The sequence below is a fragment of the Lygodium microphyllum genome, chromosome 16 (assembly GCF_053477565.2).
Source record: "Lygodium microphyllum isolate KBCC chromosome 16, Lygodium_microphyllum_v1.1.10, whole genome shotgun sequence".
Taxonomy (NCBI): Eukaryota; Viridiplantae; Streptophyta; class Polypodiopsida; order Schizaeales; family Lygodiaceae; genus Lygodium; species Lygodium microphyllum.
Window position 1 is genome coordinate 76,641,158 of NC_141150.1, and position 19,571 is coordinate 76,660,728.

A 19,571-nucleotide genomic window follows, 5' to 3' on the forward strand; every position below is an offset into this window, starting at 1 on the left:
ACAGTCAATCTCGTCGCGAACCGTCGATACAGGCAGACTTCTGGCGATCAAGAACCCCTATTTCCACTGTCAGATCGCGAAGGACCACTCTCTGTCGGCGGAGGACCACTCATCCATTCTCTTCATGAAGTCGTGGAGTTACAGATAAGCTTGCCTAATTTTCTCATTCTTTCATTAAAAAAAAGGCTTAAGACAAAGCTTAAGAAGCTTTAAAAGCTTCTAATCTTCAAATCGACCTACAAGAGGAGGCGCCCGAAATTTTCGGCGGAAAAAACGGACCCCCCCCCCTCACGATCAGAAAACGGCGGCCTATTTCCTCCTTCTTAAGCTTATTAAGCTTAAGCTTAACTAATTAAGCTTAAGTCCCTCCATACTCTGCAAGTCAGTGAAGGCAGAGAAGTCAAAAAACTCCGGGTCTCGCACTATAGAAGACAAGTTCAGTAAGTCACTTGGAATCAAGTACTGCAAGTCCTGCAAATCGGCTAAGTCCAGCAAGTCTACAACCCTGCAAGTCTGCTAAGTCTGCAACTCAGCAAGTCAGACTAAATCAGAACTGACTAACGCTCGAAACTCCTAGAAGACTTGTTCGTTTGCAAAAACTCTGAACTGGAAAGTTGTTCGCAGCAAGCTGTTTTACCTATCTGCAACTTCGTTGAAGTACTTTCAGCAACCAGCGACAGAAATATTTCAGAATTTCTGAAAATTGAAGAAGAAAATACCCAAAAATACATAGCCTTGTAACCCCAAATTTGAGCTACGCTCATCCCGCTAACTGATTTTGAGTGAGAAAGGTTTGTTGAGTTTTACAGGATGACTACCCCACATATGGATGATCCTATGGCTGAAGACGACCTACCCGAGCCTACCATGGAACAAAAGCTGGATCTTATCATGTTGCAATTGGAAGAAGAGAGAAGAGCTAGGCAAGCCTTGCAAGCGCAATTGACAAAGCTACAAGGAGCGTCCACTGACAAAGAAGAACCGCAAGCTGAAGATCTGATTCGCCGTACCATCGACGCCACTCTTGAAGCACAAACCATTCGCAAGGAATCCAAGATAAGTAAACGAAGTTTCAAGTTTCGCACTTTCAATGGCATAAGAGAAGGAAAGACTATTTTATCATTCATTAGTCAATTTGATGACTATTTCCATGAGGAAACTTATCCCGAGAAAGATAAAATCAAGTGTGTTACTAATCATCTGATAGACATAGCATCACTTTGGTGGACTGTAGTCCGCAAGAGTATAGAATGTCCTGCTACATGGGAAGATTTCAAGAAGAAGTTCATGCAAAATTTCCTTCCACCGCAATTTCATGAGAAGGCTATCAAGCAATGGGATTTACTTCAACAACGAGATCGTGAGCCTATTCCACAGTATACAGAGCGTTTTTGGAATGCACTCCTACAGCTACGCATGCTTGAAGACGTACCAGAGACGACACATAAGCGGAAGTATATGTCTGGACTTCTTGGACATTACTACGCTGAGGTGAATATGTTCAAGCCTGCTACCCTTGAAGATGCCATCTCTTTAGCTCACGACACTGAAGATAAGTTACGTGGAAGAGATCGACGACCACAGCCATTCCAAGCAAACGGTAATTATGGATCTAAACAATTCAATTCAAATTTCAGAAGGTTTAATCCAGGACGTTTTTCATCACCATCTTTCCGCAAGAATTGGCCTAAACCACCTGCATTACCATCCACTGTCAATCCAAATCCTAAGCCTATCCAACAAGCAAATCCAAATATACCCAGACTCCCAGCCATTGCAAATAATGTGACCAAAGCCAAGCCCATCGTATGCTACAAGTGTCACCAGCCAGGCCATCTCGCAGCAAATTGTCATTCAAAGAAGCCATCAGCACATATCAACTACCTTGGAGCTATGGACGAAGACGAGCATGAGGATATGCCGGACTTCACTGAAGAAGAAGATGATCCTACTACTACTTCCGACACTTTACCAGGTATGCCTACCTCACATTCATTGTTGACTATGAAATGTATGGTGCATGGAAAAGAAAGAACTGTATTGCATGATGACGGTAGTACGCATGATTTTATTTCAGCAAAATTGGTAAAGGAATTGAAATTGCATACAGTACCTACGCACTATCGCATAAAAGCTGCATTTTTAGGTACTAGGTACAATGGCACACAAGAAGTTCAAGATTTAGAAATTCAAATTGGTCCATATATTGAAAGAAGAAATTTCTTAGTTGTCCCATTACAGTCTAGCGACATTATTCTAGGAATGCCATGGAGACACCAGCATAATCCCAATATAGATTATTCCACACACACAATGAATATTAATTTTCAAGGAAAATCTATTACATTATTTGGTATGCATGCATCTCATATTTTTCCACTGCTTTCGCATACTCAAGCAAAACGTGCACTACGCAAGAACACTAAATCATATCTCATTTGGGTGAATGAATTGCACGCAAAAGAAACTCATATGCACCCTAGGCATAAGGAATTTCTTGCATATTTTAAGGACTGTTTTGCAGAAGACCTACCACCAGGTTTACCTCCATCACGTCCAGAAGACCATAAGATTGACCTAATACCTGGCACACAACCACCTTGCAAAGCCCCATATAGGCACAATCAAATAGAGCAAAAAGAAATCCAGAGTCAAGTAGAAGAATTACTAAATAGAGGCTTAATTCGACCTAGCAGTTCCCCATTCGGTGCACCTGTGCTCTTAGTCAAGAAAAAGAATAATACTTATCGGATGTGTATTGACTACCGAGCATTAAACAAGATCACTGTAAAGAATAGGTATCCTATACCTAGAGTTGACGACCTTATGGACAAACTGCAAGGATCTTCTATATTTAGTAAAATTGACCTTAAATCTGGATATCATCAGGTGAGGTTAGATAGATCCGACATATTTAAGACTGCATTCAGGACACAGTTTGGCCATTACGAATTCTTAGTTATGCCATTCGGATTAACTAATGCACCTGCCACTTTCAGTAGAATGATGAACCGTATTTTTCTAAAATATCAATATTGTGTGATTGTTTTCTTTGATGATATTTTAGTGTTCAGTCAAAGTGAAAAAGAGCATTATGAGCATTTATCATTAGTTTTTCAATTACTGAAAGAAAATCAATTGTTTGCAAATCCTGACAAGAGTGAATTCTTTAAGACAGAAATAGAATATCTAGGTCATATTGTATCAGAAGAAGGAATAAAAGTTGATCCTAAGAAAATTGACGCAATATTGCATTGGCCTATTCCTAAAAATGTACATGAACTACGTTCATTCCTTGGTCTTGCTAGTTTCTATAGAAAGTTTGTACGTAATTTCTCATTACTTGCTTTACCACTGACCAAACTTCTTAAGAAAGGCATTGTTTACCAATGGACTGAAAACCAGCAGAAATCCTTTGATTTACTCAAACGTGCATTGACCAATGCCCCTGTTCTACAATTGCCTGACTTTAACAGACCATTCTTTTTAGTTGTGACCGATGCTAGCGGATCAAGAATAGGAGCTGTATTAATGCAAGACAACCATCCAATAGCATATTCTAGTTCTAAGCTGAAACCCTCTGAGCTCAAATATTCCACCTATGACAAGGAACTCTTAGCAGTTGTACAAGCATTAAAACAATGGAAGCATTATTTAATGGGTTCAGAATTCATGATAAAGACCGACCAGCAAAGCATTAGACATCTACTTAGCCAACCCCAAATTTCTGACCGTCATATCAAATGGGCTTCATTCATTCAAAGTTTCCATCCTATCATTCAATACCAACCTGGAAAAGAAAATGTAGTTGCTGATGCATTGAGTAGAAGACCTGCAATTCATAATATTTCTATCATATCTTTTGATTCTTTGATTGCTATGAAAGATACATATCACCAGGATATTACTTTTCATTCTGATTGGAAAAAATTAGTTCAAAATAATTTCATCCCTGTTGATTCATTGTCATATAATGATGGATTCATGTTCTTTGAAAAGAGACTGTGTGTTACTATTCCATTCCGATCTTTTGTTTTGAATGAAATTCATTGTCCCCCATATCAAGGTCATAGAGGTATCATTTCTACATTACGCATGTTAACTGAAGATTTTTATTGGCCGCATATGGATGCAGATGTATCTAATTTCGTTTCTGAATGTTTGATTTGTCAAAGAATAAAGAGACATCATGGTAAACAGTATGGACTATTAATGCCTTTGTCTATTCCATCTAAACCTTGGGAACATATATCTATGGATTTCATTACTGGTTTACCAAATACTAAATCTAACCATGACATGATTTGGACAATTGTAGATAGATTTAGTAAGCAAGCATATTTCATTGCATGTAAGAAAACTTTAACAGCATCACAAGCAGCACAGTTATTTTTGAAAACTGTTTTTACTAACCATGGATTGCCGAAAGTGATTATTTCAGATAGAGATTCTAGATTTTGTAATAACTTTTGGATTACACTGTTTGCAAATCTAGGCACAAAGATTGACTTCTCATCTGCATTTCATCCAGAAACAAATGGACAAACAGAAGCCACAAATAGCACCATTCTAGATCTTTTACGTGCATACACTATCTCTAAACCTCAGACATGGGATACTCATTTACATTTATTACAGTTTGCATATAACAATACACCGCACACATCTACAAAGAAAACACCTTTTGAAGTTATTTATGGATATAGATTATCTACACCTGTTGCCTCTTTGTCTAATAGAATACAAAGTGCCGATGATATTGCTGTTATGCATAATACTATTTTTGATGAGGTCAAGGATATGATTGCTAAAGCCCAACAATCATATACCAAACAAGCCAACAAGAAAAGACAAGCCATGAATTTCAAAGTTGATGATTATGTTTGGCTTAGAATAGAAAAGCATAGATTGCAAAGTGTAGATAGACATCCAGTTGTCAAATTAGCTCCTAGATTTTACGGACCATTTAGAATCATTCATAAGATTAATGACAATGCATTCAAGTTAGAACTGCCATCACATTGGAAAATTCATAATACATTTCATATTAGTTTATTGAGACCATTTAGAGGACAATTACCTATCCACCCTGTCTATGAAAACCCACCTTTACTAGAAGAGGAGACTGAAATACTTGAACCAGAAGCCATTATAGACACTGACTACATGACCACTAGAACTGGCCGAATGTATTCTAGATATCTAGTAAAATTTAAGAACCATCCTGTAGAGGAAGCACAATGGATGCACGCTAGAGACTTAAATGCTTTCCCCACTCTGTTAGCTCCACATTGAGCTAATAGCAATTGAGGTCAATTGCTATCCCACCCCGGGGGTATGATGCCAGGAGGCATATTCCACGGTGGATTCCGTGAGGTTTTACGGTGGATTCCGTAAACTTAGATGACCGGGGCTCATACACAAAGAGGATTCTTTGTGCGAGAAGTTGATGGGGACGCCTGTTCTTTTCGGGCGTTTCATTAATTTAGTGTGTACATGGGTGATTCCATAGCGGGTGATTCCGCAAAATGCATATTAAATTAATAAACGTTTATGAGTTTAGAGTGCGCACTCGTAATAAATTAAGGTTAGGATTTATTTCTAACCAGTTGATTTATTTATGTAGCTGAAGACTGCTAGGTATTCACTTTTGTCGGTTTAATTGTGTTATTTTACTAACGATTGTGAATGCTTCAGTTGATGTGTAGAGATAGCAGGAGTGGCGGAGGAAAGCATTGGAGTCTAGCGGGTTTTCGACCTTTCGACTATATTTTGATAGGCGCCACGCCTATATTTTGATTATGTCTATAGAGACATCGACTATTTATTATTATTTTGTATGCGCTTATGCGCCTGGATATGTTATTTTTTATTTGGACATTGAGATTGGGCGTGCCAGACTCTATGGGCACCGTCCATTAGCTTTATTTTCCTATTTTTGGTAGAAAGCAAACTCAAAAGCTAAAAGCTTGTCATATTTTTGTAATTGGGCTATTTTTGAGCATAAAGATTGGAAATATACATTAAATACATGCTTTGTGAAGCGCTCACACAAGGCATGGGGGAGATTGAACCCAATTTGTCTCTTGCCTCTTATCGTGCTTGCTTTTACATGGGTTTTTGTGCTAAAAAGTAGAGTACTTTGTTCTTGGGGACCTTCCGGGATTCACCACGTGAGCTATCTGCGACCGATCTGCGCACCAATAAGACCTTCCTATAATGGCCATGGTGGCCTATGCATATGTAAGGCCTCAAATTTACAAGTTCAATGGAAAAGATTTCCATCCTTGGCAAGTCCTAGTAAAATATAAAATGATGAAATGAGGCTATTGGCCCTTCATAAAAGGGACCAAAGTTATTGACCCATCAAATCCCCTTGATGTAGAAGATGATGAAAGAGCTCAGGCCATAATCATGCTTCATTTAGATGAATCTTTAATTCATCATATTGACCAACTCTCCACTGCCAAGGAGAAGTGGGATGAACTTGAAAGGCTCTACGGTGCTATAGGGAAGAACTCCAAGATCTTTCTAAAGATTGAGTTTTTTAGCTTGGAGTATAAACATGGAGAAGATCTAAGCAAGTTTATTTCACATATGAAGGGGCTCATGGCACAGCTGGCCTCCGTTCAAGCACCAATTCATGATGAAGTTGCCATTACCATCCTTTTGAAGTATGTGAAGAAGTTCTTTCCAACCCTTGTGACTACCCGAACTAATATCCCGAACCCAACCTTGGCAAGTACAATCCAGTCATGCCTGGATGAAGAAAAGAGGAACCATAATGAAGGAACTTCAGCATTTACTTCTTGTGAGCAAGTGTTAGTCCATACATCTTCTACAAAGTGCTCCTTCTGTCATAAACAAGGGCATATTGTAAGCCATTTCTCGAAGAAATATCATGACAAAATGAAGTGTAATAAATGCAAAAAGACTGGGCATATCACTAGTAAGTGTCCTAGTGTTCTTGAAGTACCTAAGGAATTTGAGGCCATCTTTGCCTCCCAATCCACAGATGATTGACTCTTTTGAGTCTTGTAACACTCTCTACTTATAACCTTCTTTTGTAGCCTGATTTATAAAGGCATCTCATTGTGGATTAAGGGGGGACATCCTATCATGCTTTATCCAATGCCTCCTGGCATTGAGGGGGGGTGTTGAGAAGTAAGCATGGGAACTCTCCTTATACTAGAGAGGATAAGGGTAGCTAGGTGTAAATGAACTAGAGGACAAGGGAGCAAGGGGAAACCCTAACCCTGACTTCTCCAAAGGCTATATAAAGAGCCTAAAGTACACACTCACAGTTGAGGAGAGTGTACTAGTTGTACCTTGAACAACTGACTAAGCAAGATCTTATTCTTGTACTTGAGCTCTCTCTCTCCCTCTTGTGCACACTCTCTCATGCTACCACCTCTGATTTGCAACATTTACTTCGTCATGGATAGCTCTTATCTACGATATAAATAGATAAGTTCTATGGCCAAATGTTATGCACTTGGTCTACAATATTAAATCTTGCTTATGCAACAAAAGTTACAAGATAATGTAATAGAAAGTGCATTAGACACAAACACATCCAATTGGAATGAAAAGGATCAACAAGCACTATCATTGATAAGTATATATTTAGCCCTAGGCCTAATCCACAATATCAATGACAAGGGTGAATCGAAATAGGCTTTGATTGAGATTTTTGGAACTAAAGGCAAGATTCAAGAGCTTCATCTAAAAATAAAATTCTATGGTTTTAAACATGGATGTAAAGAGTAACTTGTTGAATATACAAGCAAGATGAGAAGCATCATGACCTAAATAGATGTGATTGATGCCAAAATTCTTGAAAAGGATGGAGTCACAATGCATATAGCTATCCTCCCATAGAATTCAATTCAACAACAAATACTCTAATTAATATGGAAGTACTTACTTTAGAGTGTTTTGTTTCCACTTTGTTGGTAAAGAAGCAAGAGCCCAAAGAACAAAAGAGTAGCAATACAAAGAAAGAGGTGATCTTAAAATTAAGAAAATTGCCAGTAGAGGATGGCTACAACTGTTGCTCTTACATGGTATCTATAATAGCCTTAATTTATCTTCTTTTTAACCTCTTTTTTCAATCAATGCTTTTCAATAATTCTCATTCTATTACTTATATTCTTATATAATACTTATTATCTCCACCTTTTAAAAGGATCATAGCTCTTGTTCACGTGCCAATCTTAACTCTCTATTTGTTTCTCTGTAGATGTGTTAGAGCATAGCAAATCTTAGACTCTTGCATTTTTCCACCTTTTTGATCCTTCCAAAAAACGTGCTTATAAACTAACAAAAGGTTTTAGGGGGTTGCCATAGGATGAGTGCACAAGCTCCGTAAAACTTCTCCTATGAATGTTTCTTGTATGAGGAGAGAAAAATACTATATAAATATGCACATGCACGTGCGCACGCATGCACGCACGCACGCATGCACGCACGTGCGCGCATGCGCACACACACACACACACACAACACTCCTATAATACATGCATATATTACATTATATAATTATTTTGATCACATTGTATCATTTAAATATTTTATAATATATATTATATTTAAATATAATGATATACATTAACTAATATATTGTAGCTAGTGTATATTTGAATTGTTAACATAAACAACATAAGATAATTGTATTCTACACATATTATGAAAAGCTTTTGTAGGGCATGCCACATGTGGTAGGCTCTCACCCTCAAGAAAACATGGGCGCATTCATGTGTGAGGTCACTTGTGTGCCCATTCAATGTCGTGCGTCTATGCAATGTTGAATACAAAAAAAGTCTCTATTTGCACCCACCCGTGGTATCTCTAGCAAGGGCATCATCATCATCATCATCATCATCTCTATCTCTCTGTCTCTCTCTCTCTCTCTCATATCAAGGCAAGACGACAATAAGTTTAAAAAATATGCATCCTAACTTTCGTGATTTGATGATAGTGGAGCCCTTACCATTGCCTTGTTGTGCCTCTAATTGTAGACTCATCTCTCTCTCTCTCTCTCTCTCTCTCTCTCTCTCTCTCTCTCTCTCTCTCTCTCTCTCTCTCTCTCTCTCTCTCTCTCTCTCTCTCTCATATAATAGCTTGGAGTAGTTTGCACAAAAACAAATCTCAAAATGGATTTCTTTGGGAGTTATAGCGACAGATTGTACTTAATTGTAGATGTGTTTTGAACTTGTCACCCTTTTATAGTTTTAGAGTCTATCCATAGTTAAACATTTTGATTGATAGTGCCATTTAATTTGATACTCTTGATAATATTGTGTTAATTGATTGCTAATGTATAGAGTTGCCTTAATTGATTTTTCATTCACACACGCTCTCTCTCTCTCTCTCTCTCTCTCTCTAAATATATCACATGTGCTTGAATATCCATCACATTAAAATACGTCTAGGTGCAAAATATGTACATAGGGTCATTCTCATCTCTAGAATGTCACCTTACAAGTGAATGACAAATGCTAACATCTATGCGAAGCACTTGGAGAATCTAAGTGCAAAGCCACATGAAATGTACCTTTGAATCTTGAGGCAAAGCAATAGGAGAACACTTGGAGCAAAGCACCGAGAGAATCTAGGCATGGAGCACCTAGTTGCCACCTATTGAGCCAAAGTAAGGGTGTTATACATTATTCTTTAGATAGTTACATGGTAATGTTTAATTAGTTTTGAGGTAAACAATAACATTTGTTAATGTTTGTGGATCCTCCTTTTATAGTTTTTGCTTAAGATTTTGGTTATTTGTTGAAATATCAAATAGAGTGGTTACCACTCACAATCATTGCTCTTATATATAAGGTCTACCATTGAATATTCTCACTTCCTAAAGAACTTAGTTTGTATTCTTTTGCACCTCCTTTTAAATTTAATGTTTTTAAATGAATAGGACATGCTAAAAAGGCAAGACATAGGTACCACATGCCTCTAAATGAGCCATGGTCTATAACATCAATTATAATTAAAAGGTTAATATCTTTGTGACATTGTGTGATTGGCTTAAAAATTGAGATTGAAAATATTTAAAATTTTAACCCTCTTCTTTTGTATTTGATTGAGGTTACTTTTTCTTTGTTTTATTTGATATTTTTAAATTCATGATTATTAAGATGGCTACAATCATTCCTCTTGCATATTCATAACCCATTAAGAGGATGTCTAGAATAATTGCTCTTATATGATGCCTTTTATTAAAGGTCTTATTTTGCAAATTTTCCACCGTCATCCTCATTCAATGTTGTTGACTCATTCTCCCTCTTTTACTCATACTACATTATTTCTTATCCTTACCTTTTAAAAAGCATGCTACCTCTTGTTCATATGATGATCGTAAAAGTTCAATGATTTGTGCCATTGGGAAAGCGAACTTAACTCTCCATTCCCCTATCTTTAGATGTGGTTAGACCATAGGCAATCTTTCCCTTTTGTTGTTCTTTTTTCCTTGTAGTTGGTAGACTAATTTTAAATTCTCTAGTAACTTCTCCTTTTTTTTGTTTCCCTCCGCGACCATGGCTAATCTTTGGCTCTTGTTTTTAGTGCGTTTTTATTTACCTTTTTTGGCAGATATTTTTTCAACGGGATGATTCCAACTTTCACCTGAAGAGGTAAGCACACCACAGAGCCACCTACTTTGTGGACTCAATCCCTAGACCTACCACAACTCACACAAATGCCACAATTCACTTTGTGGCTACCGCTCGTTGGCTCTTGCTTGTTAGCTAGTTTAACAGGATGCATGCAATCATTGCTCTTACAAGGTCATAACCATTTAAGAGGATGCTTGTTCACCTCTATTTCCATTTAATGCTATTGACTTTTACCTTTTTACCTATACTATCACTTACTTCTTACCTCTACTTTTAAAAGGACTATAGCTCTTGTTCACATGACAATCATTGCTCTTTATTTCCCTGTCTCTAGATGTGGCAAGACCATAACCAATCTTTGCCCCCCCTCTTTCACATACTTTTTTCATCCAATGCTCCCAAAGTTTCTAACCTCTTGAGGAAAAACTAAGGTTCAATGTACAACAAATTGCCTTGGGTAAGTTACTCATGAATATACGTGTGCATCATGTGGGTTCAAAATAAGGTATTTTTAAAATACCATTTGTATACATTTTTTACATATAGAAGGGTGTAGTATAAAGGGGTTATTTATAGATTGAATAGAAAAGGGTTATGTTTTATTCAATAAAAATTCACAGATAAGGATATTTATAAATAGGCCTTGAACGCACGTGATGTAGAGGATATATATATATAGTAACTTCCCCGAGTAAATTGCAAAATTTTCAAAAATACCTTCAAAATTTAAAGAAGAAGGCCTAAAACTTTCAAATTCACAAAACCTTTAGTTATAAAAATGGCAAATACATATATTTTGATTTAAAGATCTCTCCAAAATTTTGAGTTAAAGGTTTTTGATATTGCTATGAAAAATATTTTTAGTGAATAGTGTTTTCTTTGGGGGCACTACCTTGTCCTATTCTTTGACTTGTGTTCTCATTAAATTCACTTAATGTATGGAAGAGTTGTAATTTGTTTGTATCTCTAACCCCCCTTTTGGAGACAATCAATTGCTTGAGCTGTGGGCAGTGAACAGTGGTTTGTGTCACTCTTGATGGAACATCACATGATAGCTCTAGTCACATGACATTGGGCAAGCTACAACTCACATGACATGGGACAAGAAGCTACAACTCTCTCTCTCTCTCTCTCTCTCTCTCTCTCTCTCTGTGTTTGGCTGGCTTTACTGCAACCCAATTACCATCTTTACCTCTTCTTCTTCTTACTATTCCTTCTGAGAAAATGGTCAATGCAAGCACCCAATCCACAGCTCCCTCTGGAGTCTGAAATATGCATAATCAAAGACATGCAAACCCAAAACCTGCTTACCATTCTCCTCTGATGATAATCTTATACTTGCACAGAGCAGGGTGGCCTGAGGCCTCCCTCCATGGCCCTCCTTTTGTGAAATAATTAGCCCTCTCCTTTGAACCCCACTTATGTCTGTGCTGTGCTTTGTCTTCCTTTCCTCTTTTTTTTAGTCTCAACAGGGAAATGAGGAAGGAGGTCCCAGGCTGAATACTCCCATATAAGAACAAAAGGAAAGTAAGGATTGCCATCGCCCCCTTTCTCCCTTCGACACAATCTTTTATTCCCGGGTAAGATATCTTCTTTTTGCATCTGGCTTTTGTGCTGGTATTGATCCTCCCTTCACTGTTGTAGTAGGGTCTTATCACATGTTTTCGATCATGCAGGCTCTGATCTCTCGCTGCTTCCATGGCTGCATGTTCCCTTATTGAGGCTCCTCTGCACGGGCACTTTGTGCTAGGCTTCCATATTTAATGCAACCACAAGACTGTCCAATTTTGCTTCACAAACACGTGTGGGATACAAGTTCTAGCTCTGTTGCTGCTTCAATGGCTACCTTGTTCTCTCTTTGAGGCTCAATGAAGTAGCACTTGGTTATAGCTGGCTACCATAACTAATGCAGCTACAATAGTCTCCTATTTCGTCCAAATACACATACGGATACAAGTTGTACCGATACAATTTGCACGAATACTGATCTTTCTGATTCAAGATGAAGCTTGGAAGTGGATAATTTGAGATGAAGTCAAGCTGTGGATAGTCATTAAGCCAGACATTCCTATGCAGGATTCATTCTCTCTCTGGCTGCTACTGTTGTCGCCCAAATGGCCGAGCCAGTTAATATACACATAACAGGCTCACATACGAATGATGGTCATAGTACAGACCATGGTCACCTTAATCCATCTGGTGATGATGATAATCATCAACAATCCTCTGTCCACATTAACAATGTTCCAGTGCAGCCATTGTCGTCGTCATCAACACTGGCTAATAAGCGGAAACGCAAGCCAGCTGGCACCCCTGGTAAATTACAGCTTTTATGATGGGAGCAATGAGATTGTGGCAATATGCTTATGCTTTTATGGAATGCCTTGCTGTAGCGTATGTTATTAATTCATGTCCAAAACTTACAGGTTTATGGAATGCCTTGATTGAGCATATGCCATTTATTCATGTATGTACCTGCAGATCCGAATGCACAGGTGATTGCATTGACACCAAAGGCGTTAATGGAAGCGGACAAGTGTTTCTGTGAGATCTGTGGGCAGGGATTTCAGCGAGAGCAGAACTTGCAGATGCACCTGCGGAGCCATAAGGTCAGTGTTCATGGAAATCCAAGCATCAGTGTCATCTGAGTATTTAGATTAAGGAAAATAACCTTTTCTAATTTTTAGATGAAAGCTCAAAACATTCAAATTTCAAGACTTTTTCCTTTCCTGAGATTCAAATGCCTACAAACAGAAAGGGCGGGGAGGGGGAGGGGGAGGAGGGGAGAGGTGCTCCCCTCCAGATATTAGCTGAGAGAGTGGGCAAGAGCCACACTGGCATTTTGTCTATTTGCAAAGTAGCTCACAAGCCCAATGAACAATGGAGCTTGATTACATTGCGACCCTCTTCCTCGGTGTTCCTATCATGGAGGACCGAGTGAGTGTTTGAGTGGGCAAGAGCCTGGACTTACATGAACACATCATATGAACATGAGGGCCCAACAACCAAGTGATGATGTATCCAGTGAGACTTGAACCCAAAACTTCATCATTATGAGCCCAAGTACTAACTGTTAGGCCATCAATGACATTTGGGACAGTTCTAAAACATTTCTAGTCGAGCACGAAGATCAAAGCTGAACAAAATTTTATCAGAATTCTGTAGCTGAAGGTCTCTCTAATCTAATGCTTTCTGAGGACAGCAAAGCCATACAACATTACATCAAATGTAATTCTGAAGCTGAAGGTTTTTCTGATGCTTTCTGACAATGTCCTCTGGTAACACTGCCAGGTCCCATGGAAGCCTCTAAAGCGCGCAAACACAGATGAGGTGCGCAAGCGTGTGTATGTGTGCCCTGAGCCCTTATGCTTGCATCACATCCCCTCCCATGCCCTGGGTGACCTCGTGGGCATCAAGAAACACTATAGAAGAAAGCATAGTTCCCTTAAGCAATGGAAGTGCCAGAAGTGTTTCAAGGCATATGCAGTCCAATCTGATTATAAAGCTCACATTCGAATTTGTGGAACCAGGGGACACTCCTGTGATTGTGGACGAGTCTTCTCAAGGTAGGCAGTCATCAGTTTAACCTAATATTCTAATCTTTACTGTGAATTCCTGCTTGCTGATCTTACCTTGTGATTATTATTTTGATCATGGCTGCTCAAAATGCCAATCAAATGTATTTTTTCGATGTCTTACTTTCTGGTTAGTATGTTAATCGTGGCTGCTTAAACCGCTAATTAAACCATGATTTTCTCCTTCAGAGTGGAGACCTTTATTGAGCATCAGGTCACTTGTAGCATTAGTGGAAAAGCTAAGATGGCTATTGATCAACAAATGTCAGATACCACAGATTGTACTGCTACTACGTCACTCCTGTCATCTACCAAACCACTCCCAAAACGTGTTGAAAATAATCATAACAATCTTGGACACAGAATTGTGATGATAAGGCCATCAGTTTTACCTATAGCAAGCATTGATCCTTCAGGGAAGATGGTATCTCCACAAAGAGAGGAGCTTCAGCTTCTTCCAGTTTCCACAGCTTTAAGTACAGCTTCTTATAATAATCGTAAGGGTAATGGTGATCATGATAGGGTTGTTGATAGTGTTGAGCACCAAATGAGCACCATTAAACATCTATCATCCCCAGGTACAACCACTAATAATAATAGCCAGGCCCAGCAGCTACAGCTCTTGGCTGGCTTGAACTGTCGTCGTTCCCTTTTGAGCACCAATGCAGCACCAAAAGCCATAAAATTGGAGGAAGATTTGTCACCGGAGTGCAGCAGCTCCCATAGTTTGATGGGAGGAATTATATTCTCCAGTCACTACCTTCAGCCTTCTAGTCCTAGGAGTGAGCAGCTGCAATCTGATAAATCTATTGATGGACCTCAGAAACAAGACAAGTTGGCTACTAATGTGAAGCTACCAACTGGAGAAGTACGATGTCGAAGGAACGATACCGAAATTCTAAGTTTGTCCGGAAGGATAGGCATTGGGTCAGTCTCACCTGAGCATAATCCTGATGCCACTGGTGAGACTAGTGATGTCAATGATGACAAGCACAAGCGACAATTACTTTCTGATGCAGATGACCATTATGAAGAAAAACCTGCAGTGCGTCATTCTGAAGACAATGCGCCTACTGATCCAAAGCTACCCACCGGAGAGTTGCAGTGTGGAAGGAATGATGGAGAAATTGTATCTTCGGCTGTAAGGACAATCTCGTCTGAGCATAATCATGATGTCAATGAGGACAAGCACAAGGAACAGTTAAGTTCTGATGCAGCAGACGATCATTATGATCAAGAAAAGCCTGCAGTGCAGCTGAGTAATCAGGAAGAAAAGCCTGCAGTGCAGCTAAGTAATCAGGAAGATGAGCAAGCTGCTCTGATTCAGAAGCTTCTGCAGGCAGAGAAAGCTGTGGAAGAAGCGAAGCGTAAGCAGGTTCTAGCAGAGGAGGAAGTAATCCTCGCAAGAACCAGATTAAACAGGTATCGGGTGACTAATCACCAGGTAGCTATCAGATGCCCTTCCTCTTCATCATCATCGTCACCACCCTCGAGCATTAGTGCTCTGACCGTTCCCATTAACTTGTCTAATCCCAGCTCTCATCAGCAGGATCAGGTGGGACTCTTGCAGATCACATGCCCATCCTGTGACCACAAATTTGACATTAAGCACGCCCCCTCTTGATAATCAATCTCTGTATCTGCACGAAATCATTACACTCTCTCTGCTCTCTACCAATTGTAACATGGCATCAGACAGATCATTGTAACATGGCATCAGACAGATCCATCCACCATTTACTGATCATCATCTTCAAGTCTGTGTTAATTTCCAATTTCTGCCTTCTTCCAGTGGTCAATTTCTGACAAATCAAAGCTGTGATGGGCGGGATCTGAAAGATCTCAATTATGACTTGACGACAATGTTTTGTGGTCATGTTGTCTCTCATAGGAGTGCTTGTTAAATCATAATAAGAAATGTGATATCTTTCCCAAAGATTTTTGGTGGCAGGAGACAAGAACATTCACATCCAGAGTTTGATATGATTTCTGAATGAAATCACATGTATTTACCCTTCTATAACTGAAACCTACAAGGAAAATCAAACCTTGGGTTTTCATGAGCACTCTTTTCCTGTGTTTTAGGTCCTTTCCCCTTTAACAATAATGGTATGCCCTTTGCTAACCTTTGCCTATTTATAATCTATATTAGGCACTTAGGATAATGCCATGCCATGGATCTCGAAGTCCAGTAAGTAAAACTACACCTAAGAATTACAATTGAAGAATGGGCCATGCTTGGCCGAGTATACTTGCAATGCTTTGAGAAAGTCACTAGTCTCTTGGTGTGACATTACCCTTGTATTCTCCTTGTAAAAGAAGCAATAGGCAAAAAAGGCTTAGACTTATGTGCATAACTGTGCAACCCTGAGCAACATGAATTGCAAATGGCCTTATCTGTAACTGTTTACATGTGATAGAGCCTCTACATACAAGGGTAATTAAGGGACCAATACAATAACTACTTGTACTACAGCATGGCCCCCTAGACTAATGTACTCTATGATGAGTTTATCATAAGAGTGGATCCAAAATATTGCAATGTTGTTTGATGGAATGTGAATTCTTTGGCTTTATCATATTGTTCTATAATTGCAACAACTATTATGACATGTTGTTTTTGCATAATTTGTTGCAACTTGACATGCTTCAATATTCCAATTTCTCTACATAAGCTATCAACTTATCTCGACTTGCCTAAAAAAATGTGTGTGGATACCATATTGAAGGTAGCCTCCAAATTTGATGATGAAGGACATCATAGCTATGACAATATCATTTATTACAAAGCTAATGTTTGTGGTGCACATTAGCATATAAGCTAAAAGAGACCTCACTCAATCGAATATCATATTTAATAAGCACATTCTATCATTAGGAGAGTTTTGAGGTCTCGAAAATGCCTTTTAGGAGATAGAGAGAGTGTGCTCTAGACCAATAGGAGCACAGCCTCCGTAACGGAAGTTCTATTTTAAAAAATACAAAAAATTATTTTACAAAAAGATATATATATAATAATATTATGACTTTGGATTATCAATATCTATTTTTAGCCTCTTATATTCGTGATTATGACATTCTTTGCATTAATGATATACAGTCCCTATCACTTTTATTTAATGATATGTTTGGATAAATGATAATGACATGTTTAATCTAAATTCAAATTAATAAAGAGCTTGGAACTTAATTTTTTTCCCTCCTTTTATTCCTCTCGTGTTTTTCCCTCCTTTATTGTGGTAGCTTAGTCCTCTCTCTCTCTCTCTCTCTCTATGATATGGATACAAAAATTCGACCTTCAACAAGGCATCCAAGCTCCCAAATCACATCCGTATCTCATTCCAAAAACATGGAAGATGGATTCCTACAATCATTAGCAAAGGTAGTTGGATCACCATGCAATAGGCAAACATGGGAAAAGACAAATATATGAGAGCTTGTTCATCTCTGCTTGGAAGAGTAGAATTTGAGATTTCAAGCTTGGAGTAAATAAAAATAACATAAAAAAGGTTATGGTGCAACATGTGTTTCTGGTTCGACCTTCAACAAGGCATCCAAGCTCCCAAATCACATCTATATAAGTGTTTAACTCATTCCAAAAAGATGGAAGATGGATTCCTACAATCATTAGCAAAGGCAGTTGGATCACCATGCAATATGCAAACATGGGAAAAGGCAAATATATGAGAGCTTGCTCATCTCTGCTTGGAAGGGTAGAATTTGAGATTTCAAGCTTGGAGTAAATAAGAATAACATAAAAGAGGTTCTGGTGCAACATGTGTTTATGAATAGAGAGTTATATTTGGAACTTGGAAGTTCAAATCTTCCAATGTATAAACCAAATTGTAAGGATTTGATTCTTAAAGTTTTTCTGTTCTTGAACTTGGTTTAAGGTTTTCCATTATAACATTTATTCATTTGTCTTGTAGATGCCTATCCCTTTAATATTGAGGAATGGCAATCGGTCGAGTCTATTATTTATGTGATTGATGTGATGTATGGCTTGATTGGAGAAGAGATGTACAAAGATAGAAAGAAGACAGAGCTTGTAGAGAATGGAATATTTTTCTATGACCATTCTTATATTGTCCCCATGTAGCATAGCCAATGGGGATGAATATCCCCCCTTCTTTGCTTGATTTTTCAAGCTGAGTGACCTTTGCCAAGTCCAACCACCAGTGAGGGCTATAGATGTAAAATATTTTCTGAGATATAGAGAGCATTAAAACCTAGTATCTCAAGTAGGCTAAGCAAAGCTACTTTGTTTATGCCTATTAATATATTTGTCAACTTCTTTTCTAATACTGAGATAAGAAGATCAAAGGCCATGCTTTTAGTGATGAAGAGACTAACATATGATCATGTTATACAATTTTTTGATGAGGGATGGGATACTAGGACAAAATGAAAAATTATATGTAAGATAGATCAAGACTCTATAGCTTGTAAATATATGATTGCTACTCAATAATTTCATCCTTAGCTTTTATTATAGTAGATGGCATTATGTTGGTGGTAGTCTTGTTGCTTTAGACTAAAATCTTGATAAATTTAGCAAAGATCCTATAGTGGATCTTGATGTTTGGTACAATGAGGACATTATTGCAGTCCTAAAGGTTAGATCATCATGTATGCTACATCAAGTGAGGATGGATTTACTGAATGAAGATATTGAACTACCATACTAATTTGTATTCCAACTTAATAACAAACCAGTAAGTTTTTATATCATATTATATCGACTTAGGTGTATATCTGATTTCACTTCTAGATTAATAAACATTTGTAACATATTTTTTTGAACAGATATCAACGAGGAGAAATAATAATATACAATGCGAGGATATTGAAGAAAATATCTCTTTATTATCAATATAAAATACATGTACAAATTTTGTGGCAAAATTTTGTTAGCCATCTCCATAACTTATACACAAGGGCTTACAATCAATGAGGCAAATCTACTTTTTTTGAGAACTTTTCTTAGGAGAAGGGACATCCTTTCTAGGAGTCCTTTTGCTTATCTTTGATGCTTTGGTTGCCTTGGGTGTTGAAGGCATAGCTTCACTTGTTGTAGTTACATGCACCTTCTCTTCTTCAATGTCCAAGCCCCCACTATTGTCCATTCTTGTCAACTGTATACAATTGACCATTATGTACTTCATGAGCTTTGCTCTTATATACTAAACATGCTCACTTGTATAGCAATCCCTTGTAAATTGTCATACATTTGTAAGAAAAGATTTTTAGTTCATTGTTATTTTTTACAATGGACTATATTATTATCATCAATGGGCTATTTTGCAATAAACCTCTATCTTAAAGTTTAGTATGTTTCATTACCTTTATAAGTTTATCATCATTGAGATAAATA

At 38.0% G+C, this 19,571-nt stretch overlaps 1 protein-coding gene across 2 annotated transcripts; it reads left to right on the forward strand.

Annotated features, from left to right (window-relative positions):
• The first annotated feature begins 11,733 nt into the window (after nucleotides 1-11,733).
• On the forward strand, nucleotides 11,734-16,724 carry LOC148022998 (uncharacterized). Of its 2 annotated transcripts, XM_087695965.1 has the most exons (5): nucleotides 11,734-12,202; nucleotides 12,299-12,938; nucleotides 13,104-13,231; nucleotides 13,914-14,188; nucleotides 14,387-16,721. In XM_087695965.1, the coding sequence occupies exons 2-5, from the start codon at nucleotides 12,737-12,739 to the stop codon at nucleotides 15,819-15,821; spliced, it is 2,040 nt and encodes a 679-aa protein (XP_087552091.1). In that variant the 5' UTR covers nucleotides 11,734-12,202; nucleotides 12,299-12,736; the 3' UTR covers nucleotides 15,822-16,721. The 2 variants fall into 2 exon arrangements, with proteins under 2 accessions (XP_087552091.1, XP_087552092.1); XM_087695966.1 differs by lacking the exon at nucleotides 11,734-12,202 and having other exon boundaries at nucleotides 12,802-12,938; nucleotides 13,049-13,231; nucleotides 14,387-16,724.
• The last annotated feature ends 2,847 nt before the right edge of the window (nucleotides 16,725-19,571 follow it).